The following is a 27,500-nucleotide window of genomic DNA, read 5'->3' as shown; positions in this document are numbered from 1 at the left end:
TAATAGCCTTGGGCTAGCAGGCTTGGTTAAAACTAATAGCCTTGGGCTAGCAGGCTTGGTTAAAACTAATAGCCTTGGGCTAGCAGGCTAATTTCCATCATTCCATGATCAATATGCAACTCGCACACTTCCAGAAAATGTTACCTTGTGAGGCCGGTGTGTGTGTGTGTGTGTGTGTGTGTGTGTGTGTAGGTGGTCCAGCTCCTTCTCAACAGTAACGTGTGTGTGTGTGTGTGTGTGTGTGTGTGTGTGTGTGTGTGTGTGTGTGTGTGTGTGTGTGTGTAGGTGGTCCAGCTCCTTCTCAACAGTAACGTGTGTGTGTGTGTGTGTGTGTGTGTGTGTGTGTGTGTGTGTGTGTGTGTGTGTGTGTGTGTGTGTGTGTGTGTAGGTGGTCCAGCTACTCCTCAACAGTAACATGTGTGTTGCTCTGCTGGAACTGAAACCAGGAGATTCTACTGACCCCAATGGGACGTCTCCTCTACACCTGGCAGCCAAGAACGGACACATAGACATCATCAGGTAACTCTCTCTCTCTCCTTCCTTCCTTCCTTCCTTCCTTCCTTCCTTCCTTCCTTCCTTCCTTCCTTCCTTCCTTCCTTCCTTCCTCTCTCTCTCTCTCCTTCCTTCCTTCCTTCCTTCCTTCCTTCCTTCCTTCCTTCCTCTCTCTCTCTCTCCTTCCTTCCTTCCTCTCTCTCTCTCTCGCTCTCTCTCTATATCGGTCACATCAATAAATAACCCAGCCTTATATGGTCGTACTATAATTACACTATTTACTGGGCCAGATGGTTAACCATGTTAAGGTATATTGATAGTTGGAGTTTAGTATTTATTGGGCCAGATGGTTAACCATGTTAAGGTATATTGATAGTTGGAGTTTAGTATTTACTGGGCCAGATGGTTAACCATGTTAAGGTATATTGATAGTTGGAGTTTAGTATTTATTGGGCCAGATGGTTAACCATGTTAAGGTATATTGATAGTTGGAGTTTAGTATTTATTGGGCCAGATGGTTAACCATGTTAAGGTATATTGATAGTTGGAGTTTAGTATTACTGGGCCAGATGGTTAACCATGTTAAGGTATATTGATAGTTGGAGTTTAGTATTTATTGGGCCAGATGGTTAACCATGTTAAGGTATATTGATAGTTGGAGTTTAGTATTTATTGGGCCAGATGGTTAACCATGTTAAGGTATATTGATAGTTGGAGTTTAGTATTTATTGGGCCAGATGGTTAACCATGTTAAGGTATATTGATAGTTCTAGTTTAGTATTTATTGGGCCAGATGGTTAACCATGTTAAGGTATATTGATAGTTCTAGTTAGTATTTATTGGGCCAGATGGTAAATGAAATGTGTTTCAGTTTGTGGCTGCATGGTAATTATTTTTCTGTTTGGACAAATGTGCTCAAATCTGTCATGATGAACGTGTTTGTGCCAAATAAATGTATAAAACAATTATTTAAAAAAAATCTGTGTGTGTGTGTGTGTGTGTGTGTGTGTGTGTGTGTGTGTGTGTGTGTGTGTGTGTGTGTGTGTGTGTGTGTGTGTGTGTGTGTGTGCGTGCGGTCCCCAGGCTGTTGATCCAGTCTGGAATAGACATCAACAGACAGACCAAGGCTGGCACAGCCCTGCATGAAGCAGCTCTCTGTGGGAAGACTGAGGCTGTTCGCCTCCTGCTGGATGTAAGAGGAACTACAACTAACCCTTAATCATTAACCCCTGACCCCTAATCCCTGACCCCTAATCCCTGACCCCTGACCCCTAATCCCTGACCCCTGACCCCTGCATGAGGCAGAGTTCTGTGGGAAGGCAGGAGGGCTGTTCGCCTCCTGCTGGATGTAAGAGGAACTACAACTCATACAAGGTCGTTCCCTTAGCAGGCAGCAGTCCAACACTAACTATCCCGATGTGATCGTTCCCTTAGCAGGCAGCAGTCCAACACTAACTAACCCGATGTGATCGTTCCCTTAGCAGGCAGCAGTCCAACACTAACTAACCCGATGTGATCGTTCCCTTAGCAGGCAGCAGTCCAACACTAACTAACCCGATGTGATCGTTCCCTTAGCAGGCAGCAGTCCAACACTAACTAACCCGATGTGATCGTTCCCTTAGCAGGCAGCAGCCCAACACTAACTATCCCGATGTGATCGTTCCCTTAGCAGGCAGCAGTCCAACACTAACTATCCCGATGTGATCGTTCCCTTAGCAGGCAGCAGTCCAACACTAACCCGATGTGATCGTTCCCTTAGCAGGCAGCAGCCCAACACTAACTAACCCGATGTGGATCGTTCCTTAGCAGGCAGCAGTCAACACTAACTCCCGATGTGATCGTTCCCTTAGCAGGCAGCAGTCCAACACTAACCCGATGTGATCGTTCCCTTAGCGCAGCAGTCCAACACTAACTACCCGATGTGATCGTTCCCTTAGCAGGCAGCAGTCCAACACTAACTATCCCGATGTGATCGTTCCCTTAGCAGGCAGCAGTCCAACACTAACCCGATGTGATCGTTCCCTTAGCAGGCAGCAGTCCAACACTAACTATCCCGATGTGATCGTTCCCTTAGCAGGCAGCAGTCCAACACTAACCATCCCGATGTGATCGTTCCCTTAGCAGGCAGCAGTCCAACACTAACTAACCCGATGTGATCGTTCCCTTAGCAGGCAGCAGTCCAACACTAACTACCCGATGTGATCGTTCCCTTAGCAGGCAGCAGTCCACACTAACTCCCGATGTGATCGTTCCCTTAGCAGGCAGCAGTCCAACACTAACTAACCCGATGTGATCGTTCCCTTAGCAGGCAGCAGTCCAACACTAACTATCCCGATGTGATCGTCCCTTAGCAGGCAGCAGTCCACACAACTAACTAACCCGATGTGATCGTTCCCTTAGCAGGCAGCAGTCCAACACTAACTACCCGATGTGATCGTTCCCTTAGCAGGCAGCAGCCAACACTAACTATCCCGATGTGATCGTTCCCTTAGCAGGCAGCAGTCCAACACTAACTAACCCGATGTGATCGTTCCCTTAGCAGGCAGCAGTCCAACACTAACTATCCCGATGTGATCGTTCCCTTAGCAGGCAGCAGTCCAACACTAACTAACCCGATGTGATCGTTCCCTTAGCAGGCAGCAGTCCAACACTAACTATCCCGATGTGATCGTTCCCTTAGCAGGCAGCAGTCCAACACTAACTAACCCGATGTGATCGTTCCCTTAGCAGGCAGCAGTCCAACACTAACTATCCCGATGTGATCGTTCCCTTAGCAGGCAGCAGTCCAACACTAACTAACCGATGTGATCGTTCCCTTAGCAGGCAGCAGTCCAACACTAACTACCCGATGTGATCGTTCCCTAGCAGGCAGCAGTCCAACACTAACTATCCCGATGTGATCGTTCCCTTAGCAGGCAGCAGTCCAACACTAACTAACCCGATGTGATCGTTCCCTTAGCAGGCAGCAGTCCAACACTAAATCCCGATGTGATCGTCCCTTAGCAGGCAGCAGTCCAACACTACTACCCGATGTGATCGTTCCCTTAGCAGGCAGCAGTCCAACACTAACTACCCGATGTGATCGTTCCCTTAGCAGGCAGCAGTCCAACATAACTACCCGATGTGATCGTTCCCTTAGCAGGCAGCAGTCCAACACTAACTAACCCGATGTGATCGTTCCCTTAGCAGGCAGCAGTCCAAACTAACCCGATGTGATCGTTCCCTTAGCAGGCAGCAGTCCAACACTAACTAACCCGATGTGATCGTTCCCTTAGCAGGCAGCAGTCCAACACTAACTAACCCGATGTGATCGTTCCCTTAGCAGGCAGCAGTCCAACACTAACTATCCCGATGTGATCGTTCCCTTAGCAGGCAGCAGTCCAACACTAACCCGATGTGATCGTTCCCTTAGCAGGCAGCAGTCCAACACTAACTATCCCGATGTGATCGTTCCCTTAGCAGGCAGCAGTCCAACACTAACCCGATGTGATCGTTCCCTTAGCAGGCAGCAGTCCAACACTAACTATCCCGATGTGATCGTTCCCTTAGCAGGCAGCAGTCCAACACTAACTAACCCGATGTGATCGTTCCCTTAGCAGGCAGCAGTCCAACACTAACTAACCCGATGTGATCGTTCCCTTAGCAGGCAGCAGTCCACTAACTAACCCGATGTGATCGTTCCCTTAGCAGGCAGCAGTCCAACACTAACTAACCCGATGTGATCGTTCCCTTAGCAGGCAGCAGTCCAACACTAACTAACCCGATGTGATCGTTCCCTTAGCAGGCAGCAGCCCAACACTAACTAACCCGATGTGATCGTTCCCTTAGCAGGCAGCAGTCCAACACTAACTAACCCGATGTGATCGTTCCCTTAGCAGGCAGCAGTCCAACACTAACTAACCCGATGTGATCGTTCCCTTAGCAGGCAGCAGTCCAACACTAACTAGCACCGTGTGACGTCCCTTAGCAGCAGCATCCAACATCTAACCAATGTGATCGTTCCTTAGCAGGCAGCAGTCCAACACTAACTAACCCGATGTGATCGTTCCCTTAGCAGGCAGCAGTCCAACACTAACTAACCGATGTGATCGTTCCCTTAGCAGGCAGCAGTCCAACACTAACTAACCCGATGTGATCGTTCCCTTAGCAGGCAGCAGTCCAACACTAACTAACCCGATGTGATCGTTCCCTTAGCAGGCAGCAGTCCAACACTAACCCGATGTGATCGTTCCCTTAGCAGGCAGCAGTCCACACTAACTAACCCGATGTGATCGTTCCCTTAGCAGGCAGCAGTCCAACACTACCCGATGTGATCGTTCCCTTAGCAGGCAGCAGTCCAACACTAACTAACCCGATGTGATCGTTCCCTTAGCAGGCAGCAGTCCAACACTAACTAACCCGATGTGATCGTTCCCTTAGCAGGCAGCAGTCCAACACTAACTAACCCGATGTGATCGTTCCCTTAGCAGGCAGCAGTCCCAACACTACTACCCGATGTGATCGTTCCCTAGCAGGCAGCAGTCCAACACTAACTACCCGATGTGATCGTTTCCCTTAGCAGGCACAGTCCAACACTAACTAACCCGATGTGATCGTTCCCTTAGCAGGCAGCAGTCCAACACTACTACCCGATGTGATCGTTCCCTTAGCAGCGCAGCAGTCCAACACTAACTAACCCGATGTGATCGTTCCCCTTAGCAGGCAGCAGCCCAACACTAACTAACCCGATGTGATCGTTCCCTTAGCAGGCAGCAGTCCAACACTAACTAACCCGATGTGATGGTTCCCTTAGCAGGCAGCAGTCCAACACTAACTAACCCGATGTGATCGTTCCCTTAGCAGGCAGCAGTCCAACACTAACTAACCCGATGTGATCGTTCCCTTAGCAGGCAGCAGTCCAACACTAACTAACCCGATGTGATCGTTCCCTTAGCAGGCAGCAGCCCAACACTAACTAACCCGATGTGATCGTTCCTTAGCAGCAGCAGTCCAACACTAACTATCCCGATGTTGATCGTTCCCTAGCAGGCAGCAGTCCAACACTAACTAACCGATGTGATCGTTCCCTTAGCAGGCAGCAGTCCAACACTAACTAACCCGATGTGATGTTCCCTTAGGCAGGCAGGCAGTCCAACCACTAACTATCCCGATGTGATCTTTCCCTTAGCAGGCAGCAGTCCAACACTAACTAACCCGATGTGATCGTTCCCTTAGCAGGCAGCCAGTCCAACACTAACTATCCCGATGTGATCGTTCCCCTTAGCAGGCAAGCAGTCCAACACTAACCGAGTGATCGTTCCCTTAGCAGGCAGCAGTCCAACACTAACTATCCCGATGTGATCGTTCCCTTAGCAGGCAGCAGTCCAACACTAACTAACCCGATGTGATCGTTCCTTAGCAGGCAGCAGTCCAACACTAACTAACCCGATGTGATCGTTCCCTTAGCAGGCAGCAGTCCAACACTAACTAACCCGATGTGATCGTTCCCTTAGCAGGCAGCAGTCCAACACTAACTAACCCGATGTGATCGTTCCCTAGCAGGCAGCAGTCCAACACTAACTAACCCGATGTGATCGTTCCCTTAGCAGGCAGCAGTCCAACACTAACTATCCCGATGTGATCGTTCCTTAGCAGGCAGCAGTCCAACACTAACTAACCCGATGTGATCGTTCCCTTAGCAGGGCAGCAGTCCAACACTAACTATCCCGAGTGATCGTTCCCTTAGCAGGCAGTCAGTCCAACACTAACTAACCCGATGTGATCGTTCCCTTAGAGGCAGCAGTCCCACACTAACTATCCCGATGGTGATCGTTCCCTTAGCAGGCAGCAGGTCCAACACTAACTAACCCGACTGTGATGGTTCCCCTTAGAAGGCAGCAGTCCAACACTAAACTATCCCGATGTGATCGTTCCCTTAGCAGGCAGCAGTCAACACTAACTAACCCGATGTGATCGTTCCCTTAGCAGGCAGCAGTCCAACACTAACTAACCCGATGTGATCGTTCCCTTAGCAGGCAGCAGTCCAACACTAACTAACCCGATGTGATCGTTCCCTTAGCAGGCAGCAGTCCAACACTAACTAACCCGATGTGATCTTGGTCGTTCCCTTTCTCATACTGCTCTCTCTTGTAAACACCTCAACAACTCAACTCAGAACCAGGGTAGTCGACCGTTCCATTTAAATTTCAGTCGATTCAGAAAGTTTACCAAATTTAATTCCTGCGTTTTCCTCATTGAGAAGCACTGAGGAAAACAATTGGGAATTGCAGTGTACTTCCTGAATCGACTGTAGTCGACGTGTAATTGGTCCCGACCCTGGTCGTTATAGAAGCCGTAACCCTGATCCTTGTCCCTACAGAGTGGTATCAACACAGTGTACTTCCTGTGCAGGGTTATAACCAGGGTAGGTACAGGTGGTGGTTATAGAAGCCGTAACCCTGATCCTTGTCCCTACAGAGTGGAATCAACGCAGTGTACTTCCTGTGCAGGGTTATAACCAGGGTAGGTGCTCTAGTGCAGGGTTATAACCAGGGTAGGTGCAGGTGGTGGTTATAGAAGCCGTAAATCTGATCCTTGTCCCTACAGAGTGGAATCAACGCAGTGTACTTCCTGTGTAGGGTTATAACCAGGGTAGAGGCTCTAGTGCAGGGTTATAACCAGGGCAGGTGGTGGTTATAGAAGCCGTAACCCTGATCCTTGTCTCTCCAGAGTGGTATAAACGCAGTGTACTTCCTGTGCAGGGTTATAACCAGGGTAGGGGCTCTAGTGCAGGGTTATAACCAGGGTAGGGGCTCTAGTGCAGGGTTATAACCAGGGTAGGGGATCTAGTGCAGGGTTATAACCAGGGCAGGTGGTGGTTATAGAAGCCGTAACCCTGATCCTTGTCTCTCCAGAGTGGTATAAACGCAGTGTACTTCCTGTGCAGGGCTATAACCAGGGTAGGGGTTCTAGTGCAGGGTTATAACCAGGGTAGGTGGTGGTTATAGAAGCCATAACCCTGATCCTTGTCCCTCCAGAGTGGAATCAACGCAGTGTACTTCCTGTGCAGGGTTATAACCAGGGTAGGGGATCTAGTGCAGGGTTATAACCAGGGTAGAGGCACTAGTGCAGGGTTATAACCAGGGTAGGGGGTCTAGTGCAGGGTTATAACCAGGGTAGGGGACCTAGTGCAGGGTTATAACCAGGGCAGGTGGTGGTTATAGAAGGTGTAACCCTGATCCTTGTCTCTCCAGAGGGGTATAAATGCAGTGTACTTCCTGTGCAGGGTTATAACCAGGGTAGGGGATCTAGTGCAGGGTTATAACCAGGGTAGGGGATCTAGTGCAGGGTTATAACCAGGGTTGAGGGCTCTAGTGCAGGGTTATAACCAGGGCAGGTGGTGGTTATAGAAGCCGTAACCCTGATCCTTGTCCCTACAGAGTGGAATCAACACAGTGTACTTCCTGTGCAGGGTTATATCCAGGGTAGGGGTTTTAGTGCAGGGTTATAACCAGGGCAGGTGGTGGTTATAGAAGCCGTAACCCTGAGCCTTGTCTCTCCAGAGTGGTATCAACACAGTGTACTTCCTGTGTAGGGTTATAACCAGGGTAGAGGCTCTAGTGCAGGGTTATAACCAGGGCAGGTGGTGGTTGTAGAAGCCGTAACCCTGATCCTTGTCTCTCCAGAGTGGTATCAACACAGTGTACTTCCTGTGCAGGGTTATAACCAGGGCAGGTGGTGGTTATAGAAGCTGTAACCCTGATCCTTGTCTCTCCAGAGTGGTATAAACGCAGCGGTGAGAAACACCTACAGCCAAACAGCCCTGGATATCGTTTACCAGTTCTCTGCTTCCCAGGCCAGCCGGGAGATCAAACAGCTACTCAGAGGTACGGGGGGTGTGTGTGTGTGTGTGTGTGTGTGTGTGTGTGTGTGTGTGTGTGTCTGTGTGTGTGTGTGTGTGTGTGTGTATGTGTGTGTGTGTGTGTGTGTGTGTGTGTGTGTGTGTGTGTGTGTGTGTGTGTGTGTGTGATATTAAAGCAGCATGTCTCTCTCCCAGATGCCTCAGCGGCCCTCCAGGTCAGGGCCTTAAAGGATTACTGCAACAACTACGACCTGACCAGCCTCAACATCAAGACTGGGGACGTGATCACGGTACACACACACACACACACACACACACACACACACACACACACACACACACTATACACACACACACACACACACACACACACACACACACACACACACACACACATACACACATACACACATACACACACCGCACACACACACACACACACACACACACACACACAGACACACACACACACACACACACACACACACACCAGCACGCACACACACACACACACACACACACACACACATACACACGGCCCTGAGTCAGAGTGTACAGGAGATAACAGGAACAGTTAGTGAAGGATAGAGGATAGATACAGGAGATAACAGGAACAGTTATAGAAGGATAGATTCAGGAGATAACAGGAACAGTTAGAGAAGGATAGATACAGGAGATAACAGGAATAGTTAGGGAAGGATAGATGATAGATACAGGAGATAACAGGAACAGTTAGAGAAGGATAGATACAGGAGATAACAGGAACAGTTAGAGCGTTAGTGTTTCTTCTTTCCTTTTTCTAAATTATTTTCTATTATTTTCTATTCTAATCTGGTCTATTGTATTCTAATCTATTCTATTTAATACTTCTCTACTATGTTCTACTGTTCTCTGTTTATTATATTCTACTGTTCTCTGTTTATTATATTCTACTGTTCTCTGTTTATTATATTCTACTGTTCTCTGTTTATTATATTCTACTGTTCTCTGTTTATTATATTCCACTGTTCTCTGTTTATTCTACTGTTCTCTGTTATTATATTCTACTGTTCTCTGTTTATTATATTCTACTGTTCTCTGTTTATTATATTCTACTGTTCTCTGTTTATTATGTTCTACTATATTCTACTGTTCTCTGTTTATTATATTCTACTGTTCTCTGTTTATTCTACTGTTCTCTGTTTATTATATTCTACTGTTCTCTGTTTATTATATTCTACTGTTCTCTGTTTATTCTACTGTTCTCTGTTTATTATATTCTGCTGTTCTCTGTTTATTATATTCTACTGTTCTCTGTTTATTAATTCCTACTGTCTCTGTTTATTCTACTGTTCTCTGTTTATTATATTCTACTGTTCTCTGTTTATTATATTCTACTGTTCTCTGTTTATTATATTCTACTGTTCTCTGTTTATTATATTCTACTGTTCTCTGTTTATTATATTCTACTGTTCTCTGTTTATTATATTCTGCTGTTCTCTGTTTATTATATTCTACTGTTCTCTGTTTATTATATTCTACTGTTCTCTGTTTATTATATTCTACTGTTCTCTGTTTATTATATTCTGCTGTTCTCTGTTTATTATATTCTACTGTTCTCTGTTTATTAAATTCTACTGTTCTCTGTTTATTATATTCTACTGTTCTCTGTTTATTATATTCTACTATATTCTACTGTTCTCTGTTTATTATATTCTACTGTTCTCTGTTTATTCTACTGTTCTCTGTTTATTATATTCTACTGTTCTCTGTTTATTATATTCTACTGTTCTCTGTTTATTATATTCTACTGTTCTCTGTTTATTATATTCTACTGTTCTCTGTTTATTCTACTGTTCTCTGTTTATTATATTCTACGGTTCTCTGTTTATTATATTCTACTGTTCTCTGTTTATTTTATTCTACTGTTCTCTGTTTATTATATTCTACTGTTCTCTGTTTATTATATTCTACTGTTCTCTGTTTATTCTACTGTTCTCTGTTTATTATATTCTACTGTTCTCTGTTTATTATATTCTACTGTTCTCTGTTTATTATATTCTGCTGTTCTCTGTTTATTCTACTGTTCTCTGTTTATTATGTTCTACTGTTCTCTGTTTATTCTACTGTTCTCTGTTTATTATATTCTACTGTTCTCTGTTTATTATATTCTGCTGTTCTCTGTTTATTATATTCTACTGTTCTCTGTTTATTATATTCTACTGTTCTCTGTTTATTATATTCTACTGTTCTCTGTTTATTATATTCTACTGTTCTCTGTTTATTATATTCTACTGTTCTCTGTTTATTCTACTGTTCTCTGTTTATTATATTCTACTGTTCTCTGTTTATTATATTCTACTGTTCTCTGTTTATTATATTCTACTGTTCTCTGTTTATTCTACTGTTCTCTGTTTATTATATTCTACTGTTCTCTGTTTATTATATTCTACTGTTCTCTGTTTATTATATTCTACTGTTCTCTGTTTATTATTCTGCTGTTCTCTGTTTATATATTCTACTGTTCTCTGTTTATTATGTTCTACTGTTCTCTGTTTATTATGTTCTACTGTTCTCTGTTTATTATATTCTACTGTTCTCTGTTTATTATATTCTACTGTTCTCTGTTTATTATATTCTACTGTTCTCTGTTTATTATATTCTACTGTTCTCTGTTTATTATATTCTACTGTTCTCTGTTTATTATATTCTGCTGTTCTCTGTTTATTATATTCTACTATATTCTACTGTTCTCTGTTTATTATATTCTACTGTTCTCTGTTTATTATATTCTACTGTTCTCTGTTTATTATATTCTACTGTTCTCTGTTTATTATATTCTACTATATTCTACTGTTCTCTGTTTATTATGTTCTACTGTTCTCTGTTTATTATATTCTACTGTTCTCTGTTTATTATATTCTACTATATTCTACTGTTCTCTGATTATTATATTCTACTGTTCTCTGTTTATTATGTTCTACTGTTCTCTGTTTATTATGTTCTACTGTTCTCTGTTTATTATATTCTACTGTTCTCTGTTTATTATATTCTACTGTTCTCTGTTTATTATATTCTACTGTTCTCTGTTTATTATATTCTACTGTTCTCTGTTTATTCTACTGTTCTCTGTTTATTATATTCTGCTGTTCTCTGTTTATTATATTCTACTGTTCTCTGTTTATTATATTCTACTGTTCTCTGTTTATTATATTCTACTGTTCTCTGTTTATTATATTCTACTGTTCTCTGTTTATTATATTCTACTGTTCTCTGTTTATTATATTCTACTGTTCTCTGTTTATTCTACTGTTCTCTGTTTATTATATTCTACTGTTCTCTGTTTTTATATTCTACTGTTCTCTGTTTATTATATTCTACTGTTCTCTGTTTATTATATTCTACTGTTCTCTGTTATTATATTCTACTGTTCTCTGTTTTTATATTCTACTGTTCTCTGTTTATTATGTTCTACTGTTCTCTGTTTTATTCTATTCTACTGTTCTCTGTTTATTATATTCTACTGTTCTCTGTTTATTATATGTTATATTCTACTGTTCTCTGTTATTATATTCTACTGTTCTCTGTTTATTATATTCTACTGTTCTCTGTTTATTATATTCTACTGTTCTCTGTTTATTATTCTACTGTTCTCTGTTTATTATATTCTACTATATTCTACTGTTCTCTGTTTATTGTATTCTACTGTTCTCTGTTTATTCTACTGTTCTCTGTTTATTATATTCTACGGTTCTCTATTTATTATATTCTACTGTTCTCTGTTTATTATATTCTACTGTTCTCTGTTTATTATATTCTACTGTTCTCTGTTTATTCTACTGTTCTCTGTTTATTATATTCTACTGTTCTCTGTTTATTATATTCTACTGTTCTCTGTTTATTATATTCTACTGTTCTCTGTTTATTATATTCTACTATATTCTACTGTTCTCTGTTTATTATGTTCTACTGTTCTCTGTTTATTATGTTCTACTGTTCTCTGTTTATTATATTCTGCTGTTCTCTGTTTATTATATTCTACTGTTCTCTGTTTATTATATTCTACTGTTCTCTGTTTATTATATTCTATTATATTCTACTGTTCTCTGTTTATTATATTCTACTGTTCTCTGTTTATTCTGCTGTTCTCTGTTTATTATATTCTACTGTTCTCTGTTTATTATATTCTACTGTTCTCTGTTTATTCTGCTGTTCTCTGTTTATTATATTCTACTGTTCTCTGTTTATTATATTCTACTGTTCTCTGTTTATTATATTCTACTGTTCTCTGTTTATTATATTCTACTGTTCTCTGTTTATTATGTTCTACTGTTCTCTGTTTATTATATTCTACTGTTCTCTGTTTATTATGTTCTACTGTTCTCTGTTTATTCTACTGTTCTCTGTTTATTATATTCTACTGTTCTCTGTTATTATATTCTACTGTTCTCTGTTTATTCTACTGTTCTCTGTTTATTATATTCTACTGTTCTCTGTTTATTATAGTTCTACTGTTCTCTGTTTATTATGTACTGTTCTCTGTTATGTTCTACTGTTCTGTTATTATGTTCTACTGTTCTCTGTTTATTATATTCTACTGTTCTCTGTTTATTATATTCTACTGTTCTCTGTTTATTCTACTGTTCTCTGTTTATTATATTCTACTGTTCTCTGTTTATTATATTCTACTGTTCTCTGTTTATTATATTCTACTGTTCTCTGTTTATTATATTCTACTGTTCTCTGTTTATTATATTCTACTGTTCTCTGTTTATTATGTTCTACTGTTCTCTGTTTATTATATTCTACTGTTCTCTGTTTATTATGTTCTACTGTTCTCTGTTTATTATGTTCTACTGTTCTCTGTTTATTATATTCTACTGTTCTCTGTTTATTATATTCTACTGTTCTCTGTTTATTCTACTGTTCTCTGTTTATTATATTCTACTGTTCTCTGTTTATTATATTCTACTGTTCTCTGTTTATTATATTCTACTGTTCTCTGTTTATTATGTTCTACTGTTCTCTGTTTATTATGTTCTACTGTTCTCTGTTTATTATATTCTACTGTTCTCTGTTTATTATATTCTACTGTTCTCTGTTTATTATAATTCTACTGTTCTTGGTTTATTATATTCTATGTTCTCTGTTTATCTATTCTACTGTTCTCTGTTTATTATATTCTATACTGTTCTCTGTTTATTATGTTCTACTGTTCTCTGTTTATATATTCTACTGTTATCTGTTTATTATGTTCTACTGTTCTCTGTTTATTATGTTCTACTGTTCTCTGTTTATATAATTCTACTGTTTCTCTGTTTATTATATTCTACTGTTCTCTGTTTATCTACTGTTCTCTGTTTATTATATTCTACTGTTCTCTGTTTATTAATTCTACTGTTCTCTGTTTATTATATCTACTGTTCTCTGTTTATTATGTTCTACTGTTCTCTGTTTTATTATGTTCTACTGTTCTCTGTTATTATATTCTACTGTTCTCTTGTTTATTATATTCTACTGTTCTACTGTTTTATTCTACTGTTCTCTGTTTATTATATTCTACTGTTCTCTGTTTATTATATTCTACTGTTCTCTGTTTATTATATTCTACTATATTCTACTGTTCTCTGTTTATTATATTCTGCTGTTCTCTGTTTATTATATTCTACTGTTCTCTGTTTATTATATTCTACTGTTCTCTGTTTATTATATTCTACTGTTCTCTGTTTATTATATTCTACTGTTCTCTGTTTATTATATTCTACTGTTCTCTGTTTATTATATTCTGCTGTTCTCTGTTTATTATATTCTACTGTTCTCTGTTTATTCTACTGTTCTCTGTTTATTATATTCTACTGTTCTCTGTTTATTATATTCTACTGTTCTCTGTTTATTATATTCTATTATGTTCTACTGTTCTCTGTTTATTATATTCTACTGTTCTCTGTTTATTATATTCTACTGTTCTCTGTTTATTATATTCTACTGTTCTCTGTTTATTATATTCTACTGTTCTCTGTTTATTATATTCTATTATGTTCTACTGTTCTCTGTTTATTATATTCTACTGTTCTCTGTTTATTAGATTCTACTGTTCTCTGTTTATTATATTCTGCTGTTCTCTGTTTATTATATTCTATTATATTCTACTGTTCTCTGTTTATTATATTCTACTATATTCTACTGTTCTCTGTTTATTAGATTCTACTGTTCTCTGTTTATTAGATTCTACTGTTCTCTGTTTATTATATTCTACTGTTCTCTGTTTATTATATTCTACTGTTCTCTGTTTATTATATTCTACTGTTCTCTGTTTATTATGTTCTACTGTTCTCTGTTTATTATATTCTACTGTTCTCTGTTTATTATATTCTACTGTTCTCTGTTTATTATATTCTACTGTTCTCTGTTTATTAGATTCTACTGTTCTCTGTTTATTAGATTCTACTGTTCTCTGTTTATTATATTCTACTGTTCTCTGTTTATTATATTCTGCTGTTCTCTGTTTATTAGATTCTACTATATTCTACTGTTCTCTGTTTATTATCTACTCTGCTATGTTGAATGTATTACTTGTTCTCTCTGGCAGGTTCTCGAGCAGCATGTTGACGGGCGCTGGAAGGGCTGTATCCATGACAACCGTACAGGAAATGACCGCGTGGGCTACTTCCCTTCTACGATAGTGGAGGTCATCAACAAGAGAACAGGTGAGTATTTGTGTCTGTGTGTGTGCGGGTTCTTTTGTATTCTCGGGAATTATCCTTTAACCTGCAGTACAGCCCTGTTAGAGTCCTTTAACCTGCGGTACAGCCCTGTTAGAGTCCTTTAACCTGCAGTACAGCCCTGTTAGAGTCCTTTAACCTGTGGTACAGCCCTGTTAGAGTCCTTTAACCTGCAGTACAACCCTGTTAGAGTCCTTTAACCTGCAGTACAGCCCTGTTAGAGTCCTTTAACCTGCAGTACAGCCCTGTTAGAGTCCTTTAACCTGTTAGAGTCCTTTAACCTGCAGTACAGCCCTGTTAGAGTCCTTTAACCTGCGTTACAGTCCTGTTAGAGTCCTTTAACCTGCAGTACAGCCCTGTTAGAGTCCTTTAACCTGCAGTACAGTCCTGTTAGAGTCCTTTAACCTGCAGTACAGCCCTGTTAGAGTCCTTTAACCTGCAGTACAGCCCTGTTAGAGTCCTTTAATCTGCAGTACAGCCCTGTTAGAGTCCTTTAACGCGTACAGCCTGTGTAGAGTCCTTTAACCTGCAGTACAGCCCTGTTAAGTCCTTTAACCTGCGGTACAGCCCTGTTAGAGTACTTTAACCTGCGTCATAAGCCCTGTTAGAGTCCTTAACCTGCGGTACAGCCCTGTTAGAGTACTTTAACCTGCAGTACAGCCCTGTTAGAGTCCTTTAACCTGCGGTACAGCCCTGTTAGAGTACTTTAACCTGCGGTACAGCCCTGTTAGAGTACTTTAACCTGCAGTACAGCCCTGTTAGAGTCCTTTAACCTGTTAGAGTCCTTTAACCTGCAGTACAGCCCTGTTAGAGTCCTTTAACCTGTTAGAGTCCTTTAACCTGCAGTACAACCCTGTTAGAGTCCTTTAACCTGTTAGAGTCCTTTAACCTGCAGTACAGCCCTGTTAGAGTCCTTTAACCTGCAGTACAACCCTGTTAGAGTCCTTTAACCTGTTAGAGTCCTTTAACCTGCAGTACAGCCCTGTTAGAGTCCTTTAACCTGTTAGAGTCCTTTAACCTGCAGTACAACCCTGTTAGAGTCCTTTAACCTGCAGTACAGCCCTGTTAGAGTCCTTTAACCTGCAGTACAGCCCTGTTAGAGACCTTTAACCTGCAGTACAGCCCTGTTAGAGTCCTTTAACCTGCAGTACAGCCCTGTTAGAGTCCTTTAACCTGTTAGAGTCCTTTAACCTGCAGTACAGCCCTGTTAGAGTCCTTTAACCTGTTAGAGTCCTTTAACCTGCAGTACAGCCCTGTTAGAGTCATTTAAACCTGCAGTACAGCCCTGTTTAGAGTCCTTTAATCTGCAGTACAGCCCTGTTAGAGTCCCTTTAACCTGCAGTACAGCCCTGTTAGAGACCTTTTAAACCTGCAGTACAGCCCTGTTAGAGTCCTTTAACCTGCAGTACAGCCCGTGTTAGAGTCCTTTAACCTGGTTAGAGTCCTTTAACCTGCAGTACAGCCCTGTTAGAGTCCTTTAACCTGTTAGAGTCCTTTAACCTGCAGTACAGCCCTGTTAGAGTCCTTTAACCTGCAGTACAGCCCTGTTAAAGTCCTTTAACCTGCAGTACAGCCCTGTTAGAGACCTTTAACCTGCAGTACAGCCCTGTTAGAGTCCTTTAACCTGCAGTACAGCCCTGTTAGAGTCCTTTAACCTGCGGTACAGCCCTGTTAGAGTCCTTTAACCTGCAGTACAGCCCTGTTAGAGTCCTTTAACCTGTTAGAGTCCTTTAACCTGCAGTACAGCCCTGTTAGAGTCCTTTAACCTGCGGTACAGCCCTGTTAGAGACCTTTAACCTGTTAGAGTCCTTTAACCTGCAGTACAGCCCTGTTAGAGTCCTTTAACCTGTTAGAGTCCTTTAACCTGCAGTACAGCCCTGTTAGAGTCCTTTAACCTGCGGTACAGCCCTGTTAGAGACCTTTAAACCTGTTAGAGTCCTTTAACCTGCAGTACAGCCCTCTTAGAGTCCTTTAACCTGCAGTACAGCCCTGTTAGAGTCCTTTAACCTGCAGTACAGCCCTGTTAGAGTCCTTTAACCTGTTAGAGTCCTTTAACCTGCAGTACAGCCCTGTTAGAGTCCTTTAACCTGTTAGAGTCCTTTAACCTGCGGTACAGCCCTGTTAGAGTCCTTAACCTGGCAGTACAGCCCTGTTAGAGGTCCTTTAACCTGCAGTACAGCCCTGTTAGAGTCCTTTAACCTGTTAGAGTCCTTTAACCTGTTAGAGTCCTTTAACCTGTTAGAGTCCTTTAACCTGCGGTACAGCCCTGTTAGAGTCATTTAACCTGCAGTACAGCCCTGTTAGAGTCCTTTAACCTGCAGTACAGCCCTGTTAGAGTCCTTTAACCTGCAGTACAGCCCTGTTAGAGTACTTTAACCTGCAGTACAGCCCTGTTAGAGTCCTTTAATCTGCAGTACAGCCCTGTTAGAGTCCTTTAATCTGCAGTACAGCCCTGTTAGAGTCCTTTAACCTGCAGTACAGCCCTGTTAGAGTCCTTTAACCTGCGGTACAGCCCTGTTAGAGTCCTTTAACCTGTTAGAGTCTGGCGATTTTTAAACTGCTATGCAAAAAACAGTTCAGTCTGACGGACTTCCTGTTGTCACTAATCCTTATGAAGGACTTCCTGTCAGAAGAGGTTTTTTCGACCAGTCAGCAGCCGATATGCCAGTTAAATAATTGGTGAAATGTAATTATTTTATTATAAATTAAGCTTAATATCAGTAGCGGGTAGGTACTCGATATATATATTTATAATCAGTGACCTATAACGATGTTTATCACCAGCGCTGTTTGGCGCGACGGTAAATCAAATCAAATGTATTTATAAAGCCCTTCTTACATCAGCTGATGTCTCAAAGTGCTGTACAGAAACCCAGCCTAAAACCCCAAACAGCAAGCAATGCAGGTGTAGAAGCACGGTGGCTAGGAAAAACTCCCTAGAAAGGCCAGAACCTAGGAAGAAACCTAGAGAGGAACCAGGCTATGAGGGGTGGCCAGTCCTCTTCTGGCTGTGCCGGGTGGAGAGGAACCAGGCTATGAGGGGTGGCCAGTCCTCTTCTGGCTGTACAGGGTAGAGAGGAACCAGGCTATGAGGGGGGGCCAGTCCTCTTCTGGCTGTGCTGGGTAGAGAGGAACCAGGCTATGAGGGGTGGCCAGTCCTCTTCTGGCTGTACTGGGCAGAGAGGAACCAGGCTATGAGGGGGGGCCAGTCCTCTTCTGGCTGTACTGGGCAGAGAGGAACCAGGCTATGAGGGGGTGCCAGTCCTCTTCTGGCTGTACAGGGTAGAGAGGAACCAGGCTATGAGGGCTGGCCAGTCCTCTTCTGGCTGTGCCGGGTGGAGATTATAACAGAACACGGCCAAGATGTTAAAATGTTCATAGACGACCAGCAGGGTCAGATAATAATAATCACAGTAGTTGTTGAGGGAGCAACAGGTCAGCACCTCAGGAGTAAATGTCACTTGGCTTTTTCATAGCCGATCATTGATGGTAACACATTTACCTTTTTAGATTAGAGGACCGGAGTTGGAATCGCAGACAGCATCATGAAGTCTCGTTCTAACCAATAATGGGAGGGGCCTGCTTATTATAAATACATTGTGATTTAGTGTCGGCATCAGACTAACTTCACATATTATTTATATTTTTTTTATTTTTTTTTGCAGAGCAGTTTAAAAATCGCCAGTTCAGCCTACGGGCAGAAGGGAGAATTAGGACGAGGGGTACGGTGTCTCGTCGCCTGCGTGTGTCGTCTCCTCCTCACTTCCGTAAAGCACCAAACCCAGAAGCAAAGGCAAAGTTCATTTAGTAAATCTAGCCTGCTAGCCATTTTTTCTTTTTCAAGACACAGACCTATTGCCTAAATGGTATTAGCTAGCTTGTCCTATTGCCTAAATGGTATTAGCTAGCTTGTCCTATTGCCTAAATGGTATTAGCTAGCTTGTCCTATTGCCTAAATGGTATTAGCTAGCTTGTCCTATTGCCTAAATGGTATTAGCTAGCTTGTCCTATTGCCTAAATGGTATTAGCTAGCTTGTCCTATTGCCTAAATGGTATTAGCTAGCTTGTCCTATTGCCTAAATGGTATTAGCTAGCTTGTCCTATTGCCTAAATGGTATTAGCTAGCTTGTCCTATTGCCTAAATGGTATTAGCTAGCTTGTCCTATTGCCTAAATGGTATTAGCTAGCTTGTCCTATTGCCTAAATGGTATTAGCTAGCTTGTCCAATCTATCAACAGGTTCAAGCGTAGCTGTAATGAAACACGATGGGAGACAGAGAGCTGGTTTCAAGCGCAGGGTGCAGCAGGTGTTTATAGGTAAAGGACCATAGGAGGAGGCAGGTAGCTGGGTCCAGGGGCAGGTAGCTGGGTCCAGGGGCAGGTAGCTGGGTCCAGGTGCAGGTAGCTGGGTCCAGGGGCAGGTAGCTGGGTCCAGGGCAGGTAGCTGGGTCCAGGGGCAGGTAGCAGGGTCCAGGGGCAGGTAGCAGGGTCCAGGGGCAGGCAGAAGGTCATACACAGGAGGATGCAGGAAGCTGGGTCCAGGGGCAGGAAGCTGGGTCCGGGGAAAGGAAGCTGGGTCCAGGGGCAGGTCGCTGGGTCCAGGGGCAGGTAGCTGGGTCCAGGGGCAGGTAGCTGGGTCCAGGGGCAGGTAGCTGGGTCCAGGGGCAGGCAGAAGGTCATACACAGGAGGATGCAGGAAGCTGGGTCCAGGGGCAGGAAGCTGGGTCCAGGGGCAGGTCGCTGGGTCCAGGGACAGGAAGCTGGGTCCAGGGGCAGGTAGCTGGGTCCAGGGGCAGGCAGAAGGTCATACACAGGAGGAGGCAGGTAGCAGGGTCCAGGGGCAGGTAGCTGGGTCCAGGGGCAGGAAGCTGGGTCCAGGTGCAGGTCGCTGGGTCCAGGGACAGGAAGCTGGGTCCAGGGGCAGGTAGCTGGGTCCAGGGGCAGGCAGAAGGTCATACACAGGAGGAGGCAGGTAGCAGGGTCCAGGGGCAGGTAGCTGGGTCCAGGGGCAGGTAGCTGGGTCCAGGGGCAGGTCGCTGGGTCCAGGGACAGGAAGCTGGGTCCAGGGACAGGAAGCTGGGTCCAGGGGCAGGTAGCTGGGTCCAGGGGCAGGTAGAAGGTCATACACAGGAGGAGGTAGGTAGCTGGGTCCAGGGACAGGCAGAAGGTCATACACAGGAGGAGGCAGGTAGCAGGGTCCAGGGACAGGTAGAAGGTCATACACAGGGGGGATCCAAAAAGGGCAACAGTACAGGCAGGGGAAAAATGCTAGTAAACGTTATCCGGGAGAGATCAGTCAACAGGTAGATAACAGGTTAAAAATACAGGCAGGGAATAGGCAAACGGCATCGTTAGTGAGACAGGTCAACACTTTCAGACGCGGGGGAGGATTAAATTACGTAGGGAAAACCTCGAGCTCTGAATAGAAAACAAACCACACCTCACAGTGACGGGGCGCAAAGAACTGAACTAAATAGAGTGTGATAATGACATACAGGTGTGTGAACAGGTGATTAGAATTCAGGTGATTGGGATCTGGAGAGTGAGCTGCGTTCACGGGGGGGAATCGAGGTGTTTGAGAGCGTGGGGCTGGAAAGTGGGGCTTTAATAATATCTCCCATTTAGAAAGACGTCTTTATCCAAAGCGAACTGGGTTAAAACATTTTTAAAGTTGATTTATTTCACCTTTTTTTTTAACCAGGTAGGCAAGTTGAGAAACAAGTTCTCATTTACAACTGCGACCTGGCCAAGAATAAAGCAAAGCAGTTCGACAACATACAACAACACAGAGTTACACATGGAGTAAAACAAACATACAGTCAATAATACAGTAGAAAAATAAGACTATATACAATGTGAGCAAATGAGGTGAGATAAGGGAGGTAAAGGCAATAAAAGGCCATGGTGGCAAAGTAAATACAATATAGCAAGTAAAACACTGGAATGGTAGATTTGTAGTAGAAGAAAGTGCAAAGTAGAAATAATGGGATGCAAAGGAGCAAAATAAGTAAATAAATAAATACAGTAGGGGAAGAGGTAGTTGTTTAGGCTAAATTATAGATGGGCTATGTACAGGTGCTAAATTATAGTGGAAAAGAGATCATAGAAACAGGATTACAGTGTTGATATATAATGGATGGTCATGCCTTGCATCTATAACCTAACCTGAACCTAATTATCCTAACCTGAACTTAACCTGAACCTAATTATCCTAACCTGAACCTAATTATCCTAACCTGCTGCATACGCTCTTCTAACCTTAACCTAATTATCCTAACCTTAACCTAATCATCCTAACCTGAACCTAATTATCCTAACCTGCTGCATACACTCTTCTAACCTGAACCTAATTATCCTAACCTGAACCTAATTATCCTAACCTGAACCTAATTATCCTAACCTGAACCTAATTATCCTAACCTTAACCTAATTATCCTAACCTGAACCTAATTATCCTAACCTTAACCTAATTATCCTAACCTTAACCTAATCATCCTATCCTTAACCTAATCATCCTAACCTTAACCTAATCATCCTAACCTTAACCTAATTATCCTAACCTGAACCTAATTATCTTAACCTTAACCTAACAATCCTAACCTTAACCAGTGGAGGCTGCTGAGTGGACAACGGTTCATTATAATGGCTGGAACGGAGATAAAATGGAATGGAATCGAACCCGCTGGACACCATATGTTGGATGTATTTGCTACCGTTCCACTGATCCCGCTCCAGTCATTACCCCGAGCCCCTTCCTCCCCAATTAAGGTGCCACCAACCTCCTGTGCCTGACCTCCATCTAATGGAAAAGGAAAAACAGCCTGCCAGTCCACTGCTGATTGGACCATGTGACTAGGTGCTGTTCCACGACTGAACCAGTAGAGGGAGCACTGAGTTCAATACAGGAAGAGTGACTGAGTCTATAACAGCTCTACCAGCTCAACACAGGAAGGGTGACTGAGTCTATAACAGCTCTATCTATCTACCAGCTCAATACAGGAAGGGTGACTGAGTCTATAACAGCTCTATCTATCTACCAGCTCAATACAGGGAGGGTGACTGAGTCTATAACAGCTCTATCTATCTACCAGCTCAATACAGGGAGGGTGACTGAGTCCAATACAGCTCTATCTGTCTACCAGCTCAATACAGGAAGGGTGACTGAGTCTATAACAGCTCTATCTATCTACCAGCTCAATACAGGAAGGGTGACTGAGTCTATAACAGCTCTATCTATCTACCAGCTCAATACAGGGAGGGTGACTGAGTCCAATACAGCTCTATCTATCTACCAGCTCAATACAGGAAGGGTGACTGAGTCTATAACAGCTCTACCAGCTCAATACAGGAAGGGTGACTGAGTCTATAACAGCTCTATCTATCTACCAGCTCAATACAGGGAGGGTGACTGAGTCCAATACAGCTCTATCTATCTACCAGCTCAATACAGGAAGGGTGACTGAGTCTATAACAGCTCTACCAGCTCAATACAGGGAGGGTGACTGAGTCCAATACAGCTCTATCTATCTACCAGCTCAATACAGGGAGGGTGACTGAGTCTATAACAGCTCTATCTATCTACCAGCTCAATACAGGGAGGGTGACTGAGTCTATAACAGCTCTATCTATCTACCAGCTCAATACAGGAAGGGTGACTGAGTCTATAACAGCTCTATCTATCTACCAGCTCAATACAGGGAGGGTGACTGAGTCTATAACAGCTCTATCTATCTACCAGCTCAATACAGGGAGGGTGACTGAGTCTAATACAGCTCTATCTATCTACCAGCTCAATACAGGGAGGGTGACTGAGTCTATAACAGCTCTATCTATCTACCAGCTTGTAGTTGTAGGTATCAGTCCATCTCCAGGTCACCAGAGTGTAGAGACAGTCTGTATCGTGGAGGTTTAAGGTGTTTACCGTAAACGACCTCCTGACCTCTAGAGGGCGTCGCCACACTGTTCATCCGTACATCAGGTCAGAGCTACACACCATCTAACCTACCTGGCGGTGTCATATCTATACCTGGTGGTGTCATATCTATACCTAGTGGTGTCATATCTATACCTAGTGGTGTCATATCTATATCTAGTGGTGTCAAATCTATACCTAGTGGTGTCATATCTAGTGGTGTCATATCTATACCTGGTGGTGTCATATCTATACCTAGTGGTGTCATATCTACACCTAGTGGTGTCATATCTATACCTGGCAGTGTCATATCTACACCTGGTGGTGTCAAATCTATACCTAGTGGTGTCATATCTACACCTAGTGGTGTCATATCTATATCTAGTGGTGTCAAATCTATATCTAGTGGTGTCATATCTATACCTAGTGGTGTCATATCTATACCTGGTGGTGTCATATCTATACCTAGTGGTGTCATATCTACACCTAGTGGTGTCATATCTATACCTGGTGGTGTCATATCTATACCTAGTGGTGTCATATCTATATCTAGTGGTGTCATATCTATACCTAGTGGTGTCATATCTACACCTAGTGGTGTCATATCTATACCTAGTGGTGTCATATCTATACCTGGTGGTGTCATAGCTATACCTGGTGGTGTCATAGCTATACCTAGTGGTGTCATATCTATACCTAGTGGTGTCATATCTACACCTAGTGGTGTCATATCTATACCTAGTGGTGTCATATCTAGTGGTGTCAAATCTATATCTAGTGGTGTCATATCTATACCTGGTGGTGTCATATCTACACCTGGTGGTGTCATATCTATACCTGGCGGTGTCATATCTACACCTGGTGGTGTCATATCTATACCTAGTGGTGTCATATCTACACCTAGGGGTGTCATACCTATACCTAGTGGTGTCATATCTACACCTAGTGGTGTCATATCTACACCTAGTGGTGTCATATCTATACCTGGTGGTGTCATATCTATATCTAGTGGTGTCATATCTATACCTGGTGGTGTCATATCTATACCTGGTGGTGTCATATCTACACCTGGTGGTGTCATATCTATACCTGGCGGTGTCATATCTACACCTGGTGGTGTCATATCTATACGAAGTGGTGTCATATCTATACCTGGTGGTGTCATATCTATACCTAGTGGTGTCATATCTATATCTAGTGGTGTCAAATCTATATCTATTGGTGTCATATCTATACCTAGTGGTGTCATATCTATACCTAGTGGTGTCATATCTATATCTAGTGGTGTCATATCTAGTGGTGTCATATCTATACCTAGTGGTGTCATATCTATATCTAGTGGTGTCATATCTAGTGGTGTCATATCTATACCTAGTGGTGTCATATCTATATCTAGTGGTGTCATATCTATACCTAGTGGTGTCATATCTAGTGGTGTCATATCTATACCTAGTGGTGTCATATCTATATCTAGTGGTGTCATATCTATACCTAGTGGTGTCATATATAGTGGTGTCATATATATATCTAGTGGTGTCAAATCTATATCTATTGGTGTCATATCTATACCTAGTGGTGTCATATCTATATCTAGTGGTGTCATATCTATACCTAGTGGTGTCATATCTATACCTAGTGGTGTCATATCTATACCTAGTGGTGTCATATCTATATCTAGTGGTGTCATATCTATACCTAGTGGTGTCATATCTATACCTAGTGGTGTCATATCTATACCTGGCAGTGTCATATCTACACCTGGTGGTGTCAAATCTATACCTAGTGGTGTCATATCTACACCTAGTGGTGTCATATCTATATCTAGTGGTGTCAAATCTATATCTAGTGGTGTCATATCTATACCTAGTGGTGTCATATCTATACCTGGTGGTGTCATATCTATACCTAGTGGTGTCATATCTACACCTAGTGGTGTCATATCTATACCTGGTGGTGTCATATCTATACCTAGTGGTGTCATATCTATATCTAGTGGTGTCATATCTATACCTAGTGGTGTCATATCTACACCTAGTGGTGTCATATCTATACCTAGTGGTGTCATATCTATACCTGGTGGTGTCATAGCTATACCTGGTGGTGTCATAGCTATACCTAGTGGTGTCATATCTATACCTAGTGGTGTCATATCTACACCTAGTGGTGTCATATCTATACCTAGTGGTGTCATATCTAGTGGTGTCAAATCTATATCTAGTGGTGTCATATCTATACCTGGTGGTGTCATATCTACACCTGGTGGTGTCATATCTATACCTGGCGGTGTCATATCTACACCTGGTGGTGTCATATCTATACCTAGTGGTGTCATATCTACACCTAGGGGTGTCATACCTATACCTAGTGGTGTCATATCTACACCTAGTGGTGTCATATCTACACCTAGTGGTGTCATATCTATACCTGGTGGTGTCATATCTATATCTAGTGGTGTCATATCTATACCTGGTGGTGTCATATCTATACCTGGTGGTGTCATATCTACACCTGGTGGTGTCATATCTATACCTGGCGGTGTCATATCTACACCTGGTGGTGTCATATCTATACGAAGTGGTGTCATATCTATACCTGGTGGTGTCATATCTATACCTAGTGGTGTCATATCTATATCTAGTGGTGTCAAATCTATATCTATTGGTGTCATATCTATACCTAGTGGTGTCATATCTATACCTAGTGGTGTCATATCTATATCTAGTGGTGTCATATCTAGTGGTGTCATATCTATACCTAGTGGTGTCATATCTATACAAGGGTTACAGTGGGGTGGAGTGTTGCTGTTCAACAAGGGTTACAGTGGGGTGTAGTGTTGCTGTTGAACAAGGGTTACAGTGTGGTGTTGCTGTTCAACAAGGGTTACAGTGTAGTGTTGCTGTTGAACAAGGGTTACGTGGGGTGTAGTGTTGCTGTTGAACAAGGGTTACAGTGTGGTGTTGCTGTTGAACAAGGGTTACAGTGGGGTGTAGTGTTGCTGTTCAACAAGGGTTACAGTGTGGGGTGTTGCTGTTCAACAAGGGTTACAGTGTAGGGTGTTGCTGTTCAACAAAGGTTACAGTGGGGTGTTGCTGTTGAACAAGGGTTACAGTGTGGTGTTGCTGTTGAACAAGGGTTACAGTGGGGTGTTGCTGTTGAACAAGGGTTACAGTGTGGTGTAGTGTTGAACAAGGGTTACAGTGGGGTGTAGTGTTGCTGTTCAACAAGGGTTACAGTGGGTGTAGTGTTGCTGTTCAACAAGGGTTACAGTGTGGTGTAGTGTTGCTGTTCAACAAGGGTTACAGTGTGGTGTTGCTGTTCAACAAGGGTTACAGTGTGGTGTTGCTGTTCAACAAGGGTTACATTGTGGTGTAGTGTTGCTGTTCAACAAGGGTTACAGTGGGGTGTGGTGTTGCTGTTCAACAAGGGTTACAGTGGGGTGTAGTGTTGCTGTTCAACAAGGGTTACAGTGGGGTGTAGTGTTGCTGTTCAACAAGGGTTACAGTGGGTTGTAGTGTTGCTGTTCAACAAGGGTTACAGTGGGGTGTAGTGTTGCTGTTCAACAAGGGTTACAGTGGGTTGTAGTGTTGCTGTTCAACAAGGGTTACAGTGGGGTGTAGTGTTGCTGTTCAACAAGGGTTACAGTGGGTTGTAGTGTTGCTGTTCAACAAGGGTTACAGTGTAGTGTTGCTGTTCAACAAGGGTTACAGTGGGGTGTAGTGTTGCTGTTCAACAAGGGTTACAGTGTAGTGTTGCTGTTCAACAAGGGTTACAGTGGGGTGTAGTGTTGCTGTTCAACAAGGGTTACAGTGGGGTGTAGTGTTGCTGTTCAACAAGGGTTACAGTGTGGTGTAGAGTGTGTTTACTGTGTCTCAGCATCTAGCCTCACCCTTCTCGTACTCACTAGAGCAGGTTGACGAGCGTTGAACATTTAATACAGTGACCTTTGACCTTGCCGGCGACAGGTAATCGGACACTAACGTTGTGTAGAATACCTCAGACGCCCTTGGAGATATTGATAAGTCCTTGGAGATATTGATAAGTCCTTGGAGATATTGATAACTCCTTGGAGATATTGATAAGTCCTTGGAGATATTGATAACTCCTTGGAGATATTGATAAGTCCTTGGAGATATTGATAACTCCTTGGAGATATTGATAACTCCTTGGAGATATTGATAAGTCCTTGGAGATATTGATAACTCCTTGGAGATATTGATAACTCCTTGGAGATATTGATAAGTCCTTGGAGATATTGATAAGTCCTTGGAGATATTGATAACTCCTTTTGTCTGTGTAACCAGACACTGTCTGTGCTTTAGTAACAGGAGAAATCCCCCCCTCCCTCTCAGTCCACAGACAGTGAGGATTTAAATCTCATAATTGAATACAACGTGTTTCCCAAACTCGGTCCCGGGGCCCCCGCCTTGGGGGCCACCTTTTAGTGTTTATCTGCCCCTAGCACTACACAGCCGATTCAATAGATCAGAGCTTGATGGTGACCTGGTTGTTTATGAATCGGCCGTGTCGTGTTAGGCGGGGGGGGACGAAATGCGCCC

At 42.7% G+C, this 27,500-nt stretch overlaps 1 protein-coding gene across 1 annotated transcript in view; it reads left to right on the top strand.

The window, feature by feature from the left end:
* The window catches only part of caskin1 (CASK interacting protein 1), a gene marked incomplete at both ends in the record, with an annotated part of 62,786 nt that overhangs the window by 5,043 nt on the left and 30,243 nt on the right, over positions 1 to 27,500 (top strand). The window contains 5 exon segments of the mRNA XM_029745339.1: positions 389 to 519; positions 1,576 to 1,684; positions 8,249 to 8,357; positions 8,528 to 8,622; positions 14,901 to 15,018. Of these exon segments, the coding sequence (XP_029601199.1) occupies positions 389 to 519; positions 1,576 to 1,684; positions 8,249 to 8,357; positions 8,528 to 8,622; positions 14,901 to 15,018 (562 nt within the window).

Source organism: Salmo trutta, unplaced genomic scaffold (assembly GCF_901001165.1).
Source record: "Salmo trutta unplaced genomic scaffold, fSalTru1.1, whole genome shotgun sequence".
NCBI classification, from domain to species: domain Eukaryota; kingdom Metazoa; phylum Chordata; class Actinopteri; order Salmoniformes; family Salmonidae; genus Salmo; species Salmo trutta.
The sequence above is the reverse complement of the archived record's forward strand: the minus strand, read 5'-3'. Positions and strand labels throughout refer to the sequence as shown.